This window comes from Chiloscyllium plagiosum, chromosome 9 (assembly GCF_004010195.1).
Source record: "Chiloscyllium plagiosum isolate BGI_BamShark_2017 chromosome 9, ASM401019v2, whole genome shotgun sequence".
NCBI lineage: Eukaryota > Metazoa > Chordata > Chondrichthyes > Orectolobiformes > Hemiscylliidae > Chiloscyllium > Chiloscyllium plagiosum.
Genome location: NC_057718.1, coordinates 88,116,777 through 88,141,217, shown reverse-complemented (window position 1 = coordinate 88,141,217; position 24,441 = coordinate 88,116,777). Strand labels below are relative to the sequence as shown.

The following is a 24,441-nucleotide window of genomic DNA, read 5'->3' as shown; positions in this document are numbered from 1 at the left end:
CTTTTGTATTATCTGTAAACTTAGCAACCATGCCCTCAGTTCCTTCATCCAGATCATTCATATATAATGTGAAAAATTGTGACCGAAACACAGACACCTGCACAACTCCATTACTAACTGGTTGCCATCCTGAAAAAAAGACCCCTTTATCCACACTGCCTTCTGCCAGTCAGCCAATCCTCTATCTATGCCAGTCCCTTATCCTAAACACCATTGGTGAATAATGTGTTTAGCAGCTCTTTATTAAAGGCCTCTGGTAATCCAAATAAATCATGCTTATTACCTTTGTCTAACTTGCTTGTTAGCCCCTCAAAACAATTCCAACAGATGTGTAAGGCATTACTATCTCTTGAAGTTGTGATGACTCATTGTTATTTTACAATGCACTTCCAAGTACTCCACAATCTCACCCCAAACTATGGACTCTAAAATCTTACCAATGATAGAGGTCAGGCTAACCAGCCGTGAATTTCCATCTTCTGCCTCCCTCCCTTTTTAAAAATTAGGAATCTCTGGAGTCAGCAAGGATTGCAGATGACTGGAAAATGGCTAAAAAAACAATACCTCCACAATCTCCTCAGCCATCGCCTTCAGAACCCTGAACTGCAGTCCATCTAGTCCGGATGATTTACCAGCCTTCACACCTTTCAGGTTCCCCCAGCAGCTTCTCCTTAGCGATGGCCACTGCACTCACAGCTGCTCCTGAACTCTTCATACCTTTTTCCATCTGGCCATATATAACAGGAATTACTCTGAAATGGCACAGAATACATATAGATAGGCAAAGTGACTTTCAAATACCACCTTCTCTGATAGAATGTGTTTTTACAATGGCCTGCCAGCTGAATATTGCTTGCTGTAGCAAGTTTTCCTGCTGTTGAGAGAACCTCTTCTTCTCCTCCCCCCCCCCCCCCGCGCCCCCCAAACACACCCCTCCCCACCCTCAAATAAAAGCATTTTCCTTTCAGAGATCCATTAAGGTATTTGCTGATTTCCAATCTTTGAAATTTTACTTTTGCCTTTTGAAGACTAGATTGGACAAATGGACAGAAGGAACATCATTAGTTTGACAGGAGATCATTCTCACATTAGCTCCCCACAGTATGAAGCCTACCTTATCCAATCATAGTAACAGCCAGCCCAGAAAGTGTCTCAGTAAAAATCAGCAAGATATCTGCACAAATCAACTACTCAAGAACTTCTTCCAATGTTCTATATCCTCATTGAAATGTTTTCAGTGATCATCCCAGCAGGTGGTGAAATGCACATTATATTCAGTGAGCCAACACCCTGGAATTTGACACTAAAAATAAAGTACTGCAGATGTTGGAATCAAATAAAAACTGCAAGTGTTGGAGAAACTCAGCAGGTCTGGCAGCATCTGGGGGAAAAGGACCCTTTTCCATATTTGACCTAGAGATGATTACTAACTACAGGTCTGCATCACTACAAAGACCTTCAAAAGGTATTGTTCTCAGATATAATTAATTGGTCTAGCATCAATTGCTGTTTATAGGACTTCCAAACTTCCACACATAAAAGGTGGTTTAAGTGTTTACATTTTAACTTCAAGTGGCTTTGATTCCCCAACCAGAAATAATTTGTCTACTTATCCTTGCAATGTCTTTAAAACTTAAACTAGGTTTGCATTCCATGGAGTTACAAGGGTCAAAGAGTTGGTGAAATCCCTCAATGCCTTAGAGTCCAGAAATCCTCCTCTTTAATTTATGCTGCACTCGCTTCAATGTCAATATTTCCATCCTAAGGGATACTACCTATATTCTAGGTTTCATCCAAACAAGTTGCTTGATTCGTACAACTTATGACTTTTACCCTCCCTTATGTAGTATGCAGATGAAACATTGGCTCAACTATTCCTTCTGGCACTAGGTCAAATAGATTGAGGAAGTAACTGTAGTCAGTCAGATAAAAATATTGGAGAGCTGAAAATAGTGCACAGAGGAAAGAAATCGCAGGCTGAGGAATAATTGACTTAATTGAACTGTGAATGTGCACCTCGTTGAAGATGGATCTCAGTACAACAGTCTTTGCCAAGTGAAGACTATTTGAAGTTATTAAACTGTTTTATGGATGCAGTTACTGGATCTCAGGTTTTCCTTCTTTTTTTTCCCCAATCTGACTTGTACCAGACCATTTATCCCCCATAATGAGCACTTACTACAAAGAGGCAAATGAGCACAGACAAACAAAGAGCAAGGAACGGGAGGGAGGGAGGGGAGATGGAGAGACAGAGGCGGCAGAGTGAGAGACGTCAAATGATCCGGTTAGAAGAGATACTCATTTGTGGGGATGGGGTCATTTCTCACTCAATGAGAAATCAAGTTTGTGTCTACCACTGATCTCTGCCAATGTCCCCTTCAGACCCATCACAATCAAGAAGAGGTTGGTTACCTATCTTTATGACTGTGCTCTCCACTCCAGTTCCCAACTTTTCCCCCTTTGGCTACCTGCTGCTGGTTCTAGGATACTGTAGCTAGTATGAGACACCATGAAGAGAATTATGCCAGCCTTAGCCAAACCAATCACCTTGAACATAAAACCTTCTTCTATATTGACTGATTGCGAGAAATGCTTCAGGCAATCGCACATGCACAAAATGTTGCTTCACAGCCTTTACATTTACTGTCATGGACTCTTACTCACTTCCACATGCTGAATAACATTTGGAAAAAAAAGATCAACAAAAATCAGTCCAGACAAATACGTGAAGACTCGAGTTATTTATTTCAAATCAATCATTTCTGTATCGTGTACACTGAGAATGTCCCTCCAGACAAAACAATATTATAAAAGTTAAAATGAGATTTTAGAACTATTCCTGGTAAATTTGGCATGCATTAGGCTCAGCTTTTCTTTGAGCAAAGTAAAATTAATTAAGCGAGCAATTTTTAAAAAATATTTTGCTACATGTTCAACATTCAGATATTTTTACAAAATAAACCATAAAAAGTGCATTTTTTTAAAATGGAAGTCATTATTCAGCTCAATCTCTCATCCATAGGACAAGGCATCACAACCCCAGTTTCTGAGATAGTTTTTATTTATTTAACATGGTCACCTCAGCAGTCACTTCAGTTTTAACACTGGAAAAAATTACCTTCAAGTACCACATGTCAGAACTGCAAGTGATTTTCATTATGATCCCTTACCATTGCAGGTGGCAATGTAATTTGTACAGTATAGCTTCTAAAAAGGAATGACAGGTAATTTCAGGATATCTTTAATAATAGGAAATTAACAGGTAATTTCAGGATATCTTTAAATAATTTTCCAGAATATAAACGCCAGTATCTCTCCTCTCCAGTTCAGTGATTCTCATTTTAATCTCATTAACTAGAGCAAATATCCAATGAAGAATTGCAATAAAGTATTAACCTAATATTAAAAATAATTGATACAAAATTTACACATTTCTAACTATATTTTGCGAACTATTGTGTCCCACTGGTTTTCATGATTAGAAGTCATTTAATGCTCACTTCAGTTCCTACAAGTGCATCTCATTATTGCTTAAAATAGGAGCTGTGCATCACTTTAAAACAATTTCTCCATTTGTTTTCCAGTTTTCTATATGGATGAATATGAGGGAATAGCAAATTTGCAATGGAAAACCAAGCAATGGAATTCATATCAATAGAGTCATACACCGTACTGTCACCTACAGTTGGGTTCAATATACACTTATTGCTTATGTATTTTGAAAGGAGGCACAGAGATATAAACAACGCAGTAATTTTCACCATCATTTTCCTGGGGATGTACTGATGGAATAGCTGTGATGCAAATCTATAAAAACCTCTTGGGCACCTAATGTATGGCTTATTCTACAAGATTTCAAAGCAGTACACAGTTCTATAATAAACCTACAGTGTAAATTCATAATGAATGAATGGAGTGGAACCTTCCTTACCCTTATATCCAGCCCACTGATAACTAAAATGAAAAAGGTGACTGGTTCAACCAACTACACAGGCAGGGAGAATTTGAAAAAATTTTTTTGATGGAATTTACTACAGCAACTAAATTGCGATACAGATACACTAACCCTTAGGAGACTGGATTTCTAAAAACTGGGGTTTCAATTATATTAAGATACTATATTCTGAGCACTTTAAGAATACTACACAAATGACTATACAAATAGCTTGACAACACTTGAATGCAAAATTTTGATTTGGATTGGTGTTACATCTAGATTTGCCCATTGGTTGTGAACATGTTACTCATTTTCAATGCTTGATAAATCCATGAGAAACACTTTGCAATTGATCTCTGATCACAAACAGCATCTTTTCACTGAACATTAAGATCTTCTTCACAATTAGAGTTATGATTAGGATGGAGGTTACACTAGCAGTAACTGTCACCCTCTGTGGAGCTGGAATGGAGGTGGATGGAGTCAGAGTAGGGTAAAGGGTTATGAACAAGTTTATACCCTAGTCTCAGAATAATGAATGAGCTGAAGATGAAAAACAGATTCAACAATTGAAACAACTTCCAGTTACCCATAACCAATAGTTGATGTGAAAATCTATAACCATGAAATAACCATGTGGAATGTACAGAATCAAACAGAGACCAATGCATCAATGTAATCAGTACATGGTTTTAAGGTAGTGCATTCCCTCATTTCTTCATTAGTCACCATAATCTGTAGTACCACCTTCTCCTAACCACTCTGTGCTTAATAATAGAAAAGAAAAGTCACTGTCGTCAAACTGGCAGAGACTATCAATATAGGAGATGTCTATTTGGTAAGTGGCTCATGATAGGGCATCAACAGTGCTTCCTGAAATTCAAAATGCTTTCTCCACCAGTCATCACCCATTCTTACCCTAGCCCCCATCACTGTCATTGATTATCCTCACCTGTCTCAGAATGTGCAGTGCTCATGTAAATTGCCTCCCTCTCCAAGTGAGCAGAGGTACTTTTGCCTTTAATCTTAGCCTCAGCTGAGCAAGCTAAACTGTTAAAGTTCCCAGTTTCTCAATGTCTATTCTTTTGAAAAGGATGGCTAGCTTAGCATAAGTGAGTAAGAGAAGCCTGAAGGCATTTAGCATTAGTGCTTTGATAGGTGGAATCAAATCTGTTTGATGCAATACCATCAGGTGAGGTGCAGGGGCTGTGAGAGGTTGGCTGGGGGTGTTTAGTACAGAGGAAAACAGTAAAAAATATAGGGGATGGATAACCAACAGGCTATAGGATTCCAGTTATATCATGAGGTCACTTTTCCAGCTGGTCACTGACTAGTCAAGAGCACTGAACCTTTGTGTTGTTTAGAATAAAAATAAAACACACTGGTGGTCTGTGGAAAATGACAGACAAACTGATAGAGGACTGGGCTTTCTTCCTCTTTGATCTGATTTTTCATTTGACGGATTCCAAGAAGACCACTATACTGTTCACACTTGCCAGTCTTTCCATCCCTTACTATGCATTGCTCAGAATTTCAATAATGGTCCCATAGCTGGCTGAGCAGGGAGAAGAAATCTTGCCCAACTTGTTCCATTTGCAGTTTTATGCAATTCAATGTGAGAAACTGTAATATCCTCAGTCTCAGAGATTAGGACGCCCACAGACCAGGCCATCTTCCGTCCAGATCATTTCCACCCCGTGCCCCATAAAACAAAACTGAATGACACTGGAGTCAATACATGAACTGGAACAATGACGGGCAGGCAATCACCCCAGGTCCAACCTTCAAACCCCCAAGTGGAACACTTGACCACCCAAATTCCTCATAGCATGCAAGATATATCTGCATTTCCTAGTCACTTTTTCCACTGGTTCCTGCTTTACACAAAACTAAACCCTCATTTGCATTTCTTTCTTTCAAAACTTGTCCATTGCCACAACCTAGATACTATTTAACACAAAAGGTTCGCTGACTTCAGCAGCAATAGCACAATGGTGGCAAGATAACTGGAAATCTACACGAAGTGCTTGCAAACAGTTAATACGTAATGGTTTCCCCTCTTCTCTCTCTTCAGTCTTCAAACGGAGATGAAATGTTCAAGCAAAGCTGCTGGAGCTGAGACACTGAAACTTGTCCCGCAGAGTCTGAACAATATTCTGCTGGCTGGGAGAGGGTTCCCGCCAGAGATAGTGGCTCAGCTGGTCAGGCTCTGCCAAGATAGTTAAAGAGCCCATTGCATCGCTATCTGACAATGGGATACAGGAGGCACGAGCCAAACGGGTATTGCCAGGTTCGGGAGCAGATTCTGCTTTGCCATTAAAATGGAAGCTCAGGTCATGAGTAAAGGTTCCCTCATCCAGGTCTTCATAATCCTCATCCTCAGACTTAATCTCCACGTAGTCTTCATCATCTTCCCCAGTGTCATTGAAATTGGCAAAGTAGTTCTGTGTTGCCAATTGGGCATCAAGGGGTGGAACCCTGTTAACTACAACGACCTTTTGAGAGTCCCGTAAAGTCAGAGCTGGCTCGTCAATCTCTTGGCTCCCAACATGTAGTCTGTCAGAGGCAGGGTCCTGGCTAGAGAATAGTGCCTGCTTATCCAAAGTACGATTGATGGAGTCAGCAGATTGGCTTGTTATCACAGCTGGAGAAGGCAGCGAAGTCTCCCGCTGCTTACCCTCACTCGTCCTGCGACCTAGGGAGTTGTCGCCATGGGCCACCGAGCAATCTGACCCACCAGGTGGGACAATAATGGCACTCCATCGTTGCTGCATTGGGACAGATGGACAGGCTGCAACAGAGGGGACTGAGCCAGCCAACCCCCCTCTACTCTGAAGTCGCCCATTTGTCACATTCTTCTCTTGGATGGAATATTTAGCTGCAAGTCCCTGAATATCTGGCCAGGCAACAAAGTCTGCCAACTCCCCATTACTGTAGGTAGAGTGTAGCAGCCAGTCCTCAGTGCCCAGGGACTGCCCATGGGAGGGATGACCAGAGACTGGGCTTTGCATAGTCTTTTGAGCACACACCTCCCCACTGTTGTCTACTGGCACACTTGGTGATGATTTAGACGGAGTCTCTTTGAACAGGAACTGGTCATACAGCTGGGAGTATTCAGCAATTCGGGCACCTGAGAAATAAAAAAAAAATTACTGGTTAAACAAGTGTAAACAGAAATAACCCTGACATTACAGAGGCAGCAAGGTGGCTTAGTGGTTAGCACAGCGCCAGGGATCTGGGTTTGATTACAGTCTGTGTGGAGTTTGCATGTTTTCCTTATGTCTGTGTGGGTTTCCGCCAGGTGCTCTGGTTTCCTCCTACAGTCCAAAGATGTGCACATTAGATGGATCGGCCATGCTAAGTTCCCTGCAGTGTGTAGGGCTGTGCAAGCTAGGTAGGGTGGCTATGGTAAATGTGGGGTTACAGGGGTAAGGTAGGACGTAGAATCTTCTGAGGGTCAGTGCAGACTCAATGGGCCAAACAGCCTCCATCAGTAAGGATTCTATGATTACAAGCTGTATATCAATGAAGGTTTAGAGGAGGTGGTGGCAGTGCCATGGTAACATCACTAAGCTAGCAATCCAGAACCCCAGGCTAATGTTCTAGGGACATGGGCTCAAGTCTCCACCATGGCAGATATATTTATTGAATTCAAATTCAGCTATAGAATAAAAGGTTAGCCTAATGGCAACTGTGTAATCACTTGATTGTCATAGAAACCCATCTGGTCCATTAAGTTCCTTCAAATAAATCAGATATCTGCCATCCTTACACAGTATGGCCTAAATGTGACTCCAGACCTACTGCAATATGACTAACTCTCAATTATCTTCTAGGCAATCAGGGTTGGCATACAAATGCCAGCCTAGCCAGCACCTTTCTCTGAATGAATTTTAAAAAAGGAAGCTTTTGGAAGTTTACCAAGTCTTTCGTACATCTGGGCAATTCTACTGGAACAGGCAGAGGAGTAAAGGAACAACAGTGGGCCATTCAGCCCCATCCCTAGATGTTTCATTGTTTACTCTGATCTCCTTAATCCTTACAGACCAAAAAAAATTGATGTGAAAATTACAATTAACCAAGCCTCAGCAGTTCTTGGGTGGACAGTGTTCCCATTTTCCACCATCTTGTGTGTAAAGGTATGTTATGTCATCACCATGAATGGCCTAATTCTAATCTTAACATAGAAAAACAAACTGCTGGAGAAACTCAACTGGTCTGATAACATCTGTGGAGAGAAAGCAGAGTTAACTTTATAAATGAGAGCAGACAGGAAAAAGGGGGGGATATTTATGTTGATGACAGGTCTGGGCAGAGGGGGCACAATAGGATTTCTGAGCAGAAAATAGGCCATTTGGCCTTTCAAACCTGCTCCAGTAGTCAATAAGGTTAGAGCTGACCTGCCTGTGGTCTCATCTCCACCTTCCTATCTGTACCTCAAACTCCTCTATGATAAAATCTAACTCAGTTTTGAATAAACTTCAAAAGTCTACCCTTCATTATCTTCTAGGGAAAGATTCCACATTGCGCAAATCCTAGAGGAGAAAAGCTCATCTGTATTAAAAGGGAGACACCTTACTTTTAAACTGTGTCCCCTAAATTTAGACCACCCAAGCGGAAATTTAGAAATAAAACAGCTAGGCATTCCCTGTGGTTATGTAAGTAACTGAATAAATGGAAATCTTCATCTTCTGTAGTTCATAACATTTTGGATGGATGATTCAGGATCCTGAATTCTCAAGGTGATAACAGCACAAGTGGCCATGGCTCATCCTGAAGCATCGGCCAAAGTCCTGACCTTCATCAAGGAGAACAAAAGGCAGATATATGGAAAAACCAACATGTTCAAATTCCTCTCCTGGTTACACACACTCCTGTCTAGGGTCTATTTCACCATTCTTTCACTAATTGGATTAAAATCCAAGTAAGTATCTCCTGAAAGCTGTGCAAGGCTGTACCTATGCAACAGACTGCCAGGGTTCAAGGAGTTCACTCACTACCACTTCAAGGTGGCAATAAATCCTAGTCTTGCCTATGATTCCCACAACCCATGAATAAATTATAAAACATGTTGGCTCAATTGCTTAGGCAAGCATCTAAGAGAAACTGCTCTATTCCGGAGACAAGAGGCTACTTTTCTACAAATCTTCACCAAACAACTTAACAGCATTTAGTACTGATCAGACTGCATTCACAAAAACTGAAGGAAAAAGGCTGCAGTAAACTTGACCAATGCAAACTTACAAATAAAAGGACTACAATTGGTTCTGATAAAACACAACAGCTCCATTCTCATGCGATCTTGTGTTACGAAAATCATACAATACCCACAGCGTTTAATCTAATGAGCCGGAATTGCGTTAAAGCCAATTTGCGTTATAGCAGAACCGACTGTATATTAAACCCTGGTCTAATCTTAAATCCTGTGTCACCTCGTAAGTAATAATAGAAAAGACTGACACCAGATTGGATAAAAGAGGTAGCTTTAAGAAAAATGAATGAGAATAGTAGCATAAGTGCTTAATGAGGGATTTCCAGATCTCATCCATGACAGCCAAAGAAAAAAGAACATCCTGTTGTACCATTCAATTGGATCAATGATTGCCTCTTCTTAGATCACATCATTCTCCACAAATCCAACAATTTCAGTCTCAAAGATGCTCAATCAGCTTTCACAATCCTTGAGGGTACGGGTTCAAAAGATTTACCACTAAAAAAGTTCTCCTCAGGTCTTTCCCAGTCAACCCATTAGTTTGAGATGTCTCTTGATTATAGACTTACCAAGGGAAACATCTACCGATATCCACCCTATCAGACCTTATGAGAATATAAGTTTCAATAAGAACATCTCTCAATTGTTGAAACTCTAGAGAATACAAATTTAGACTCCAGTCTCTTAGAATAAGATAAACCTGTCATTCCTGGAATTAGTCTGGACATCCATTGCATTCTAATATTCCCCTCCTTTCTTTAAAAAAAAACTGGGTCACATTTGCTAGTTTCCAGTCTGCAGGAATGTTTTTTATAATTTACAGAATTTGAAAAGATAGCTACCGCTGCTGTAATAAACCCCACCTTCAATCCTTTGAAAGGTAATGCACCTGGACCAGAAGTTACCAACTTTCAATCTGATAAAATTTTCAAATGCTAGCTCTATTTTTTCTCAGTTTCCAAGCCCTTCATGTGATAGAAGGTTATTTTATATGTATATTTTGGACTTCTATTTCAAAACAGACGCACATGGATTTGGGTCATTGTTTTTAAAAACTGGTCAAAAAAATGACTTGAAGCTGTGCATCGATTACAAAAACAGATAATCACATTTAAGTGCCTGGCAGAACCCCTATAGTGTTAGCAGATGGAACGTTTATACTTCAAATTTACAACAGATGAAATCACCATTAGTTTTAGCTTTGAATTTGATTCAGGGAAATCAGGAGTTTGGTTCAGAAGAGCAACACTTTCTCCTAGCAGGAGAATCAAGCTTTTCATTCAAGGGAACCAGTCACTCCAGCTGAAGTATTTTTGTTTATGTAGCTTCCAAACCAGGAGAGCTTCAGATAGAAATCTTCAGGTTGGTAGAATGGAGGCCATAAAACTGTGAAAGATTCATGCTAGTGGACTCAAAGGAATCGTAAAACTGCTGACGCATTCCAACGAGAGGGAACTGGGAGGAGTTAGGTACAAACTTAGAGTTTAGATAGAAGAGAAATTTCTCTCTAAATGAGCATCTGTAAAAGGATGGTGTTTGAAAGGTTGAAACTCTGTTTGCTGTTTGTGTTAGTAAGATCTTAACTCCTCCAGAAATTTCTCATATACACATCACCCATAGCACTGTTGCTCATCCAAACCACAAGTAAATCCAAATCACAATCATTACTGTATTACACACAACACATTTCTAATTTCTCAATTCATAATTGTGCCCAACATTACCACTATTGTTTTGTGGATGAACAACTCCCAATATTTGCTGCCCTTTGCTGGTTCTTAGCCCCATTCAAACAAATTCTACATCTTGATCCTTTGACTGAAGTTCTTCTCTCACTAATGATCTTAGTGATGCTTTAAGAGTGCTATCCCACCTTTCCCTTTTGGCCAAAATGATGAGTACTCTTGAATATTCCGTTCTCAACCTTGGTCACCCTGTTGCCACATCTTTGTGTTAACTAAATAATACATTTAGCTCAATTTAAGCCTTCAAAACTCAACCTCATTTGCAATGTGATGTGCATTCTCATAAGAGTGCTTTTAATTGGGCATTCTATTCCTGTTTGCTACTTGCCTTTACATTATCCATCTTCAGATTTTTTTTTTAAACTTCTGTTAGCAGTTTTTAAACTGTCTCTGATCTGGAGATCCTTTCAGGTTCCCATCCCCTCCCAATCATTTTAAGCCATTATGGCCAACAATGGTGGACCCAGTAAAATTAGGCATGCACAAGGAGTCAGAACTAGAGCAGCAACTGAGGGTTAGAAAGCTGAAAGCGGTTATACAGACATGAAGGGGAGGAGGAAGAACTTGGAAAGAAGTACAAACATTGCTTCAGGAGCTATGATGGTCAGCGAAGGCATGGACGATGTGAAAATAGAAAATGGTATGATTGAGGATACAAGCAACAGAATTTTGATATAGCTCAAACTTAAGAACAGAAGTGTGAGGTTAAGGTTGAAACATTAAGCATTGAGTGAAGGGCAGAGATGGACAATGTTAAAGATGAAAGTAGGTCACTGCAAAAGCATTGGAAGCTCATCCAACAAATAGAAGGTTTTGGGGATGATTCTACATACCAATGGCAGTTCCACCTTGTTTCTTTTCTTCCAAAATAGCCACCAGGTCCTTGCATTTTCTCTTGGGTTGATCAGAGGGTGATTGTTCTGCTGTGTTCTTCATCTTGAGCAGCTGATTAGCCTTCTTGATTTTTTGGCTGTACTGCCGGGCCATGTAATAGACTCTGCGTTTGGTTCGATCCATGATATCTAGATCCTGAACAACAGTCTCAACATTAGTACTGCGCCACAAACTCTCTGTCTCAACCACCTCACCATCCAAGAAGGAGGCAACACTCGCAGTTAACACTGACGCTTCCCCACTTGGCTCACTGCTGTCTGTTTTGACACTGCTAGTGCTCAATCTGCCAGATTTGTTCTTCACTGCTTCAACAAAGCTAGGGCACACCTTAGTGGAGCAAGCAAGCGACCTTTCCCTCTGGCTTTCCTGGGTGCTAGCCGGTCCACTCAGATCATCCTCACTGACCGGGAAGGCTGCAGGTAGACGGTCCCGCCTGGTCTCCTCGCTTTTCCTGATGTAGTCCTCCAGGTCATTCCAGATCTCGTCCACCTCCTCAGACAGTATGTCCGGGATGGATTCACGTGATTCACAGTGAGAATTGGCAGAGCTGTTCCAGCCCGACTGACTCTTCTCCATCAGGTGGTTGAGATTGGGAGCTTCGTCGCCACTGAACCGAAGGCTCTCCTCAGAAACAAAACCTCCCAGTCCACAAGAACTCAAATCGCTGTCAGGAGCCAGGAAGCTGTGCCTCTTGCTGCATTCTTCCCAATCATTCTTCAGCTTTGTGTGCGCTTTCTCAGGCAACACCAGCCTCTCATTCAGTGACTCAACAGTCTTCAATTCCAGTTTGGGCAAAGCTGGAGAATTTTGGCCAGACACCAGGCCGGTCTCAGTGAGATGAATGGAGCTGGCTCTCCCCTCCCACCTTCCTTGAATCTCAACATCCTTGTGGCTTAGGTTGCCATGTTGGTGTTTCTTTTCAGCTTGACCACTCGACTGGAAACTGGCACCAGTTATCTCCCCTGGACTGCAGGTAACTTCATGTTGCTCTTCAGCTAATGTCTCCTCACTGGCAAGCATGATGTTCTCATATATGCCTTCAGTGGTGTTGGATCTCAAGTTGACTGCAATCTGCGAGTTCCGTATTTCCTCATCTAGTCCTTCAGACTTTGCGGAGCTGGCATTTCGAGCAGCGGAGGTTTGAGAGCTGGAAATCCCTGGTGTTGTTCGGGAATGACTGTCAGCAGGCGGTCGGTGTCGGGAAGCCAAATGACGCTCCCCAGCGCTGCTAGCTCTCCTCACAACCCTTCGTTCAGTGCCTGCACATAGATAAACCAGAGCAGAGGTCTCAGTGAGACCATTGTTCGGTATATTGGAACTGTGGTACAGTGGACGGATCGGGGTGGAGGAGAGATTTGGCGTGGAGGCTGTTGTCACAAACTTTTGGTAGTCATCGCCCCCTCGACCCCCATGGGATAATGCTTGACTGGGGAATGAGGCACGTCCATTGAGAGGCTCAGTCCACACATCTCTCAACTCCATGTCCAGCAGTCCACACACACTGCCTGTGGTTTCAATCTGTTCTGCAGTATGGGTAACTGGTTGAGTGTTCCAACATTCGAAATGAACATTAAACAGTCGAGAGTCGTTGGTTGAGGATTTGGAAGACACCTGAAAAATATAATAAAAAGGTATTTTTAAAAACTGTACAGAGATTTAGGAAGAGCATTCCAGAACTTGGGACCAAGACAACTGAAGGTACAGCCACCAAGGTGGACTAAAGGAAGCAGGTGATCCTAAGAGGCCAGAATCACAGAACTGGAGGGGTTTGCAAGAATTAGAGGAAGGGGAAGAGCTAGAGAGATTTAAAACACCTGTAAATTCAAAATCTGTTGCGCCTGCAGTCCATATACGTCAAACACAGGGACAGAGATTCATCAGGAGTTGGTACAATTCAGGAATACATGCAGAATTTGGGATGCTAATTTTAGAGGCTGCCAAGTAGAAAACTGACCTGGAGTGGGTTTCAATAGTCAAGTTGAAGGTAACAAAAGCACATTGCGGTTCAATAGCAAATTCCTTGAGACAAGGTACAGCTAGGTAATATTAGAGATGGCCAAAGGCAATGTTTGAGATAAAGATTACATGGAGCAGAATCAAGTAAGGACAGTCTCAAGCTGAACAAGAGAAGAGACATTGGAGGAGGTCAGTCTATTCAACTGTGTCAAGTTTGCATACAGGTTTAGGAAGATTACAAGGGATAATATGGTAGCATGGCTCCAGTCAAGTCGGATGACTAAGGCCAATTCGGTATCGCAACTCGGTACCGTTCGGTACAATTCGGTATTGCCCTCCTGGGCAAAAATCCAACTGCGCAATTTCAATATGCAGTTGCAGAAAAGATTAGCAATGGATTTGGGTGATAACACAATCAATAACTTAAGATAGAATAAAAATAAATCCTTTCATGGGATGAGAGCATTGCTGGTTAGGCCAGCATTTATTATCCATTCCAGTGGGTAGTTTCTGTTAAGAGTCAACCACATTGTTGTGGATCTGGAGTCACATGTAGTTCAGACCAGGTAAGGATGGCAGCTTTCTCCTTAAAAGGGCATTAGTGAACCAGATGTGTTTTTCCAACAATTGACAATAGTTTCATGGTCATTATTGGACTCTGAATTCCAGATTTGTTTTTTATTGAATTCAAATTCCACAATCTGCTGCGGAGGATTCAAACTCAGGTCCCCGGAACATTATCTGGGTGTCTGGATTCACAGTCCTGCAATAATACCACTAAGCCATCATCGCCCCCAAATAGCATGGCATTTGGCAAAAGCAGAAAAGGTGAAAGTCTTCACTTGTAGGGATGTAATGACTTTTTTTTGAAAAGCACAGATCAGTATCTTAATGGAGAACTTTATAATATCAGTTAATAGACAGAACAGGAAGTAATTTGGTGATCAGCAGTTTAGTAGCAAAGAGGTCAAAGGAAGGAGGAGATGGGTCTTGTGGACAGGAAAAATTTAGACAGCAAATTAGTTTGGAGTTAAAATTAAAAAAGGACAAGATCAGAGGTAAGGTGTGCAAAGACAGTAATAAGCAACTGGATGGATGGACTCCGTTGTAATAGTCAAAAAAACCACACCACCCTGTGGCCCAACACTTCAACTCTCCCTCCCACTCTGCCAAGGACATGGAGGTCCTGGGCCTCCTTCACCGCCGCTCCCTCACCACCAGACGCCTGGAGGAAGAATGCCTCATCTTCCGCCTCGGAACACTTATCTGTCCATCCTTCAGGCTCTCTGCCTGTATTCCTGATGAAGGGCTTTTGCCCGAAAAGTCGATTTTACTGCTCCTCGGATGCTGCCTGAACTGCTGTGCTCTTCCAGCACCACTAATCCAGAATTGGTTTCCAGCATCTGCAGTCATTGTTTTACCTAGTAAAAAATATCCCACATCTCTTACTGGTGACAGTAAGCAGAGGGTTAATCAATACACTTGACAGCCTCCCTTGATTAAACTTTGTATTCCAGGATTATTTGATTGCTGAGCAGTTTTAATAGAACAATAGGATTCAGTGGTGCATTATATGGCCTAGCCAGATCTAAAAAATGATTCCCTACATTCTGCCAGAGATCATATGCTTCAGGTCAGGAAAACAAAACTACAGAGCAGTTCTCAAGTGGAGGGGGATGGGGAAATATTGAACTTCAAAAGGGATCTGGGTGGCCTGGTTCAGGATTCACAAAGTTAACACACTGGTACAGCAAGCAATTAATAAAACAAATGGTTTGTTGGCCTTTATTACCAGAGGATGGGTATTTTAGTAGTAAAGACATCTGGCTGCAGTTATATGGAGCCTTTGAGAGATTGGTTAGGAGAGACCAAAGAACTTTACTAGGGGGAAAGATGGTCATAAAAAAGATGAAGGAATGAATCAGATCAACAACTACAGAAATGTCAAGCTAAATGGAGGACCAAAGGTTAGATAGTCAAGATTTTGGAAGTTTAAGTGCCTGGAGGGAAACATTTCCCTCTCCCGATGGCAGATACAAAAATTCGTTGGGAGGGGATTGAGTGCGAAGAGAAATACAAGAAATCAGAGATAGTCTTATGGTCTCAAATCACCAATAAGACTACAAGAAATAGAAACAGCAGCAGGCCCTTCAGCCCCTTGAACCTGCTCCACCATTCAATAGGATCATGGCTGATCAGATATTCCTCATTTTCCTGATTCCCTTACTGATCAAGAATCTCAGCCTTAACTATACACACCGCCTCCACAGCTGTCTGTGGCAAGGAGTTCCAAACAATCACAGCCCTCTGGTCCAAGACTCGCCCACAACTTGGGAACATCCTTTTAGCATTTGCCCTGTCAAGCCTGTTAAGAATCCGGTTTGTTTCATCGAGGCCACCTTTCGTTCTTCTAAATTCTCGCGAGTAGAGTCCCAACCTACCTTGGCTCATAACACAATCCCTCCAAACCAGAGATCATCCAGTGAACCTTCTCTGAACTGCATCCAGTATAATGAAACCTTTCCTAAATAAAGGGATGAGAACTGCTCAATACTCTAGTGCAGTCTAACTAGCACCTTGTGCAGTTGCAGTAAAACCTCCCTCCTCTCATACTCAAACGTCCTTTGTAAAAGAGGGACAACATTCCATTAGCCTTCCTGATTACCTGCTGTATCTGTATGGTAGCTGTGTTGTTGTGCAAGTAACCCCAAATCCCTTTGTATTGCAGCTTTGCAGTTTTTCTCCATTTAATTCTTTTATTCTCCCTTCAAAATCATATTTTGCCACATTATAATCAATTTGCCAACATTTTGCCCACTTAACCTATCAACATCCCGCTGCAAACTGTATCTGTCACAACCGGCCTTTCCATCTATTTTTGTCTCGTCTGCAAGTTTGGGGACAGTACATTCAATTCCTCCCTCCAGTCTTCATATGTAAACAGTTACTGTTCCTGCACTGATCCTGGTGGAACCCCACTAGTCATGGGTCACCAACCTGAACAGGAACCACTTATCCCCACTTGCTGTTTCCTGTCCACTAGCCATGCCAATATAATGAACTAACACTCTCACTCCAACAGTGTAACAACTTTTGCTGAGTTACCTTGTTAAACACCTTCTGGAAATCCAAATACAACATTATCTATGGGCTCCCTTCTATCCACCCTGGTTTGAAGGTTCCTCGAAAAATTCCAATAAATTAGACAGACGTTTCCCTTTCATGAAGTTATGCTAATTGAACAGGTTATGACTTTTCAAATGTTCTGCTATTACTTCCTTACCAATGGATTTCAATATTTTTCTAACAATAGGCGTTAGGCCAACCAGCCTAGTTACCCATTTTTGCCTCCCTCCCTTTTGGAGCAGAGTTTTCCAATCCTCCAGTACTAATCCAGAATCCAACAATATTTAGAAAATTACAATCAATGCATCCAATATCACTGTAACTACTTCTTTTCGGATCCTAAGATGCAAGCCATCAGGGCCAGGGAACTATCTGCCTTTGGTCCCATTAGTTTGTCTAATATGATGTCTCTAGGTGGTGATAATAGACCTTAATTCTTTTCCCCCATATTCTTCTGGTATTACTGGAATGTTCAAAGATAAGACTGATTGATGCAAAATATATTTAACTCCTCCACCATTTCCTTGTTTCCCAAAATCATCTCCCATGGTTCATTTTTGAAGGGACTTATGTTCCCTTTGATCTCTTTTCCGTCTTGCATGCTTAAAAGATGCTCATCAGTTTTTATATTGCTCACTAGTTTGCCTTGTTGATTATTTTGTCTCTATTGTCTTTTTATTCCCCCTTTGCTGGATTCTGAATTACATGTTTTTTTTTCCAACTTTGTACTTTCCTTAACTTCCATGGTCAGTTTATCCCCCTCAGTCTTTCCTGCTCACTGGGATGTATTTTTGCTGAGAACCATCAATTATCTCCTTAAAATGTCTGTCACTGCTTGCTTATTTTCATTCCTGCTAATCTGTCCAATAAGATCACTTTAGTCAACTCTATTTTTATTTCATGTAATTCCATTTAAGAGACAACAGAAATAGAGGCCACAAAACAAACAGGCAAAAGGAGAAGCCATAATTTTTAGGTGGGCGAGTTGGTCAGGAGAGGAGAGAGATTTAGGAAGACAGGAGGCAGCAAATCTTCTTCTTTGTCTTCCATATCATAACTGAATCAGCTGGGGAAAAATACCAACTACATCTGCTGACCTTTTTGAGCTGGGATAACCTCAGCATGGGCAACTTGTTTCTCCCCACAAAGACTCCTTTATCACCACACAGCCTGGTAACAGTAAACATCGGTTGGATGTGTCAGTATTTTCAATCTTTAAATCTTAGAAAGCCCCAAGTTAGCATGCAGGACCTTGCAAGGTTAGCTTTGAAGACTAAATATGGCTTAGCAGATGTCACTTTCACTTCTCAAGTCTGGGTAGCAAATTATTGCCCATAAAAGATGAACATGAAAATGTAAGTTGCTACTTGAATGCAGTTCTGTCAGAGCACTGTACTGTTTGCACTGCCAAGCTCCAATTAACACCTTAGACAGAGACCCATGGATCAAGTAGACATTGGAAGATCCCAATAATTTGACAAGTGGCAAGAGTTCAGTGATCTAGTCAACAGTCTTCCTTCAATGACCACCATCTAAAGCAGATTATCTGCATGCTTAGCTCAAGACATGTAAACATGAATTGAAACGTAGCTAATACTTATCCCTTAACCTCTAATATCACACTGTACTTTGTGGGAGCTTGCCATATTTCCCTATATTATAAGTGCTGCACTTCAGTTAGTTTTTAATTGGTTCTGAAACACTTTGGGTCATCCGAAGGATGTGAGAAGTGAAGTGCTGTAGACATACAAATCCTTTTTGAAAGATTTGGAAACAGAAGATCAAAATGGCTCACTTGACCAGAGCCGACTTTGCTTCACTTCCCTTCTCTCTTCACCTGCAAGTCTAAATTCAGAAAAAGGTCCACGACATCTAGTTTGCAACACAGCAAGTCTGTTGCAATTCTATTAAGAGGAGACCACTATCACACTCCATGGAAATTCTACATATCCATCACTAGGTGTCACCAAAACACTAGTATACTTCATTTTGTATTGTAGTGGCGTTCCAACTCATGGAAAGTAAGAGGTATTTTACAGTGGTTTTAAATGTTATTTGATGTTTCAAACTAAAGGTAGGGCAAGGTGCAATTTTAAATGTGTCATCCTGATTTTCATATTCCTCCATGGACTTGTCCTTTGCCATCTCTAATTCCTCCAGCACTAGAATCCTTTACAGTCATCCAATTTGGATTTTCCCACAGTGATGCCTTCACTTACTTGAATGCCAAGTGTGGAATTCTTTCTTAAACTTCTCTCATGCCTTAAGTCACAGAGGTGTACCACACAGAAACAGACCCTTTGGTCCAACTTGTCCATTGCCAACCAGATACCCTAAATTAATCTAGTGCCTTGCCAGCATTTGGCCCATATCCCTCTAGACCCTTCCTATTCATATATCCATCCAGATACCTTTTAAGTGCTATAATTGTACCAGCCTCCACCAATTCCTATAGCAGCTCATTCCATACACCATTGAGTGAAAAGGTTGCCCAGTAGGTCCCTTTTAAATCTTTCCTCTCGCACCCTAAACCTATGCCCTCTAGTTCTGGATTCCCCCCAACCCAGGGAAAAGATCTTGTCTATGTACCCTATCCACACTATTGATTTTATAAACATCTATAGGTCACCCCTCAGCCTCAGATTCATTAAAACATAACTCTGACTAAATTCCTGGTCATCTGTCTCTATGTTTGCTGGCATCTCACGATCACATTTATTTGATACAGTTCCTTGAGATATCACCATGCATTTGTGCAATGCTGCAAATCATAAAAAGCTTGCATTTGTAGTCAAATGCTAATGTCGTGCCTACATTTAAGGCAAACTGTAAGTTATCTGGGAACTATAGACCAGAGAGTCTGATATTGATTGTGGGCAAGTTGTTGGAGGGGATTCTGAGATTGGATTTACAAGAATTTGGAGAGGCGAGGACTGATTAGGGATAGTCAGCATGGCTTTGTGCGTGGGATACAGTATCTCACTAACTTAATGGAGTTTTTTTTTGAGGACATGACCAAAAATGATAGATGACAGCACAGCTGTAGACGTCATCTACATGGACTTCAGTAAAACCTATGACAAGGTTCAGCATGGTAAACTGGCTGGTAAAGTTAGATCATGTGGGTTTCTTGCCAATTGGATACAAAATTGTCTCGACAGTAGGAGACAGTAGATGATGGTTCAGAGTTGTTTTTTTGGATGGAAGCCTGTGACCAGTACTGGGACCATTTTTGTTTCTTCTTATTATAAAAGAACTTGAATGAGAATACAGGAAGCATGGTAAGTTTGCAGGTGACACTAAAATTGGTGGTATAGCAGATACTGAGGTTATCCATGATTACAAAGGATTCATGATCAATTGGGCCAATGGGCTGAGGACTTTAATTGGATGAATGAAAGGGGGGTGCATTTTGGTAAGAGTAACAAGAGCAGGACTTGGAGTAAATGGCAGAGGCTCAGGCAGTGTTGTTGAACAGAGACCCCTAGGGGTTCAGGTATACAGTTCTTTGAAAGTTGTGTCACAGGTAGACAAGGTGGCATTTAGCACCCCTACCTTCATTGCTCAAACTATTGAATATATGAGTTGGGACATCATGAGAAGGTTGCACAGGACATTGGTGAGGCGCCTTCTGGAATACTTGTACAGTTCTGCTATTATAATATTAAATTGGAGGAGGTTCAGAAAAGATTTACAACATATTGCCCAGAATGGAGGGTTTGAGAGACCAGATAGGCTGGGACTTTTTTCACTAGGGTTTATGAGACGGAGGGTGACCTTATAGAGGTTTATAATATCATGATAAATTGAACAGCAAAGGTCTTTTCCCCAGGGTAGTGGAGTCCTAAACTATTTTTAAGATGTGAGGAGGAAGATTTAAAAAGGGACCTGAGGGACAACTTTTTCCACAGAGGGTGGTTTGTATGTGGAATGTGCCAGAGGAAGGTCTGGTAGCAGCAGATACAGTTACAACAATTAAAAGACTTTTGGACAGGTACACAAATAGGAAAGGTTTAGAGGGATGTGAGCCAAACACAGGCAAATGGAACTAATTTAGTTTGGGAAACTTGGTTGCTATGAGCGAGTTGGACTGAAGAGTCTGTTTCCATGTTGCATGACTCTGGGTGCTCCGGTTTCGTCCCACAGTCCAAAGATGTGCAGGTTAGGTGAATTGGCCATGCTAAATTGCCCATAGTGTTAGGTCAATTAGTCAGAGGGAAATGGGTCTGGGTGGGTTACTCTTCGGATGGTCGGTGTGGACTGGTTGGGCCAAAGTGCCTGTTTCCACACTGCAGGGAATCTAATCTAATCTACAAATGATCACATCTCCAGGATGATCAACAGTATTTTACAAACATGTAATGACTTTTAAAGAAAGAAAAACATGGTAACCCGTTCAAACATCAATCGCATCACACAGGGAACTGGTTTTCAACTGGTACTAGTTGAAGATAAAACACTGACCAAGACACTGAGCACTGCACTGCCCTTCAAATAAAATATTTTATAGTCAACTGAAGGAGGAGACTAACTGCTCTATTTAAAATAGCATCTTATCTGATTTACACTTCCAATAATGCTGCACACCCTCACTGTGCTGGGAATTGTCAGTGTAGATTGCATGCTCACGTCTGCTTGGTCTGTCACTGACTGCTGCCAATTATTTTTAATTAATTTGGAACAAGAGTTATAATGCATTTGGTATAACAGAGCCACAAACAGCAAGAGCTCCCACTGGGTAAGTTTCAGGGCAGCATCAAGATATTACAGACGTCAACAGGTATGCATCTGAATATCAGCAAAATCAGAGCTATCTTCAACCTGATCAATGTCAGCTTCCTCTTCATCATCGGCATCAGTCTGCTCCAAGGTGCGTAGCTGGACACTATCCTCTTGATCACTTGGATAAGCTGGCTCCAAGGACTCCTGCGATTGGTTAACTGTGTCACCATGACAGAGTGCACTGATTTCACACTTGGAGCTGGAAGATAATACTTCCATCGATGGAGAAAGGAGAGCGCCTTCAATGCTGGCACGCTGTTAGGAGAGGGAATATTCATCACTGACTGTTCACAAATTTTCATTGTTTAATACTTTATATGTATACACACACACACACACAAAGACAGGTAGACTGAATTCTACCTCTGTTATTCTAAACAAAAAGAAATTATTCCATAAAATGTGTAAGCGGAATTCCAGAAATGGAATACCAGAAGTATTTAATTTATATTTACAAAGGAGATTCCAAGGTTATCACACTTAAGAGCAAAAGGACAAGAAATGGGAGCAAACAAGCAACATTATGGCTCCTTAAGTATGAACAGTCCATTTAATACGATCTCATTTGACCTTCAACTCCACTTTCCCACCTGCTTGCGTCCCTCAATTCTATGAAAGCACAAGAACACTTTCGCAACCTTGAATATATTCTGTGATGGAGAAACTGTAACTATTTCCGTAGTTAACTATTTCCGTAGATTCATAACACTTTCAGGAAATTTCTAATCTCGGACCTCAATGATTTGTCCATTACCCTGACCATATACCCAATGTTATGGATTACCTTATAAAAGGAGAAAACAAGACCGTGGGCGGCACGGTAGCACAGTGGTTAGCACTGCTGCCTCACAGCGCCAGAGATCCGGGTTCAATTCCCGCCTCAGGCGACTGAGTCCATTACCCTGACCATATACCCAATGTTATGGATTACCTTATAAAGGAGAAAACAAGACCGTGGGCGGCACGGTAGCACAATGGTTAGCACTGCTGCCTCACAGCGCCAGAGATCCGGGTTCAATTCCCGCCTCAGGCGACTGACTGTGTGGAGTTTGCACATTCTCCCAGTGTCTGCGTGGGTTTCCTCCGGGTGCTGCGGTTTCCTCCCACACTCCAAAAATGTGCAGATTAGGTGAATTGGCCACGCTAAATTGCCTGTAGTGTTAGGTGCAGGGGTAAATGTAGGGGAATGGGTCTGGGTGGGTGTGCTTTGGCGGGTCGGTGTGGACTTGTTGGGCCAAAGGGCCTGTTTCCACACTGTAGGGAATCTAATCTAAAGACCTCAGCATCTACCCTTCATAATTGAGAAGGCAGGGAGATTACTTCTTATTCTTCCAAGCATCAGAAACCAAAACTGAACACAGATGTAGCTTCACCTGAGCCCTATCCTGTTGTAGCAAGATGCCTTTATTACTGTACTTCAATTCCCTTACAATATATGCCAACGTGACATTTGTCTTCCTAATTACTTGCTGTCCTTGCATGTACTTGTACAACAAAATATCTTCAACTTCAAAAAGTTTCACACTAATTTTATTTTTCTATTCTTACGGTCAGTCACACTTCTCCACATTATAATCCAGCAGCTCTCTTGTTGCCCGCCCACTCACTTAACCTGTTAAGAACCATAACATCGGAGAAATAGTAGACTATTCAGCCCATCATGTCTGCTCCACTATTCAATGAGATCATGGCTGATCTGATAATCTTCAACTCCAATTTTTCTGCCCAATATCTATAACCTCAGATTCCCTTACTGATTAACATCCGTCTACATCTACCTTTAATTCACCTAACCTCCACAGACCTCTGTGATAAAGAATTCACAGATTCATAACCTTGAGACAAGAAATTCTTTTCCCTCTGTCTTAAAGGGATGACTCTTTATTCGGAGATTATGCTTTCTGATCTTAGACTCTCCCACAAGGGGGAACCAACCTTTCTGCAACTACCCTGGCAAATTCCCCAAGAATTTTGCATTTCATCAGTGTCATCTTTCATTAATCTGAACTCCAATGAGTACACGCCCAACCTACTCAACCTCTCCTCATAAGAGGGTGTCTTCAACTTGGGATTACCCTAGCCTAGTTTCTCTGGACTGCCTCCAATGTCACTATATGTTTCCTTAGATAAGTGGACCAAAATCATTGACAGTATTCCTGCTGTGGTCTGACTATAGTGCCTTGTAAATTTTCAACCAGACCTCCCTATTTTTATAATCCACTCCCTTTGAAAAGGAAGGCCAACATTCCTTATTACCCACAATGCACAAGGACTTCAAAACCCCTCTGCAGTCTTTCTCCATTTAAACAATATTCAGTTCCTCTATCCTTCCTGCCTTTGTACATAACTTTACGTTTTCCCACAAGTTATTTCATCTGCTAAGTTTTTGCTGACTTACTTAACCTGTGCAGATTTGGAGCCATCCTCATCCCTCCCTTTTCACTTGTGCTTGCACTTTGAAAGAGCTAGCCCATTAGAGCCACTCTGCTTTTCCTTTTTGCCCTATAAACTCTAAATTTCAAGCATTTAGCTAATTTCTTTTGAAATATACCATTCAATAAAGTTTCCACCAACATTTCAAGTAATGCATTGCAGGTCACAGTTTTTAAAAACTTTCATTTCTCTCTAGCTGTTTTGCCAATCAGCTTAAATCTGTTTTCCCATCTTAAATAAACTAAGACATGAAATAAATCAGAGAAAGATCTTCCCCAGAGTAATAGCTTTGTTTCAAGATCATTAATACCCCTCCTCCAAAATACTTGGAATAGTCCTCTGATCATGGCAGAATT

At 41.4% G+C, this 24,441-nt stretch overlaps 1 protein-coding gene across 7 annotated transcripts in view; it reads right to left on the bottom strand.

Annotated features, from left to right (window-relative positions):
• Positions 1-2,726: 2,726 nt before the first annotated feature.
• The window catches only part of LOC122553033 (pleckstrin homology domain-containing family G member 1-like), a 219,984-nt gene continuing 198,269 nt past the window's right edge, over positions 2,727-24,441 (bottom strand). For all 7 annotated transcript variants that reach the window (XM_043696473.1, XM_043696471.1, XM_043696472.1 and 4 more), the window contains 3 exons: positions 21,692-21,907; positions 11,728-13,399; positions 2,727-7,067 (listed from right to left, as the gene is read on the bottom strand). In XM_043696473.1, the coding sequence (XP_043552408.1) occupies positions 6,034-7,067; positions 11,728-13,399; positions 21,692-21,907 (2,922 nt within the window). In that variant the 3' untranslated portion in view covers positions 2,727-6,033. The remainder of the gene's footprint in view (positions 7,068-11,727; positions 13,400-21,691; positions 21,908-24,441) is intronic.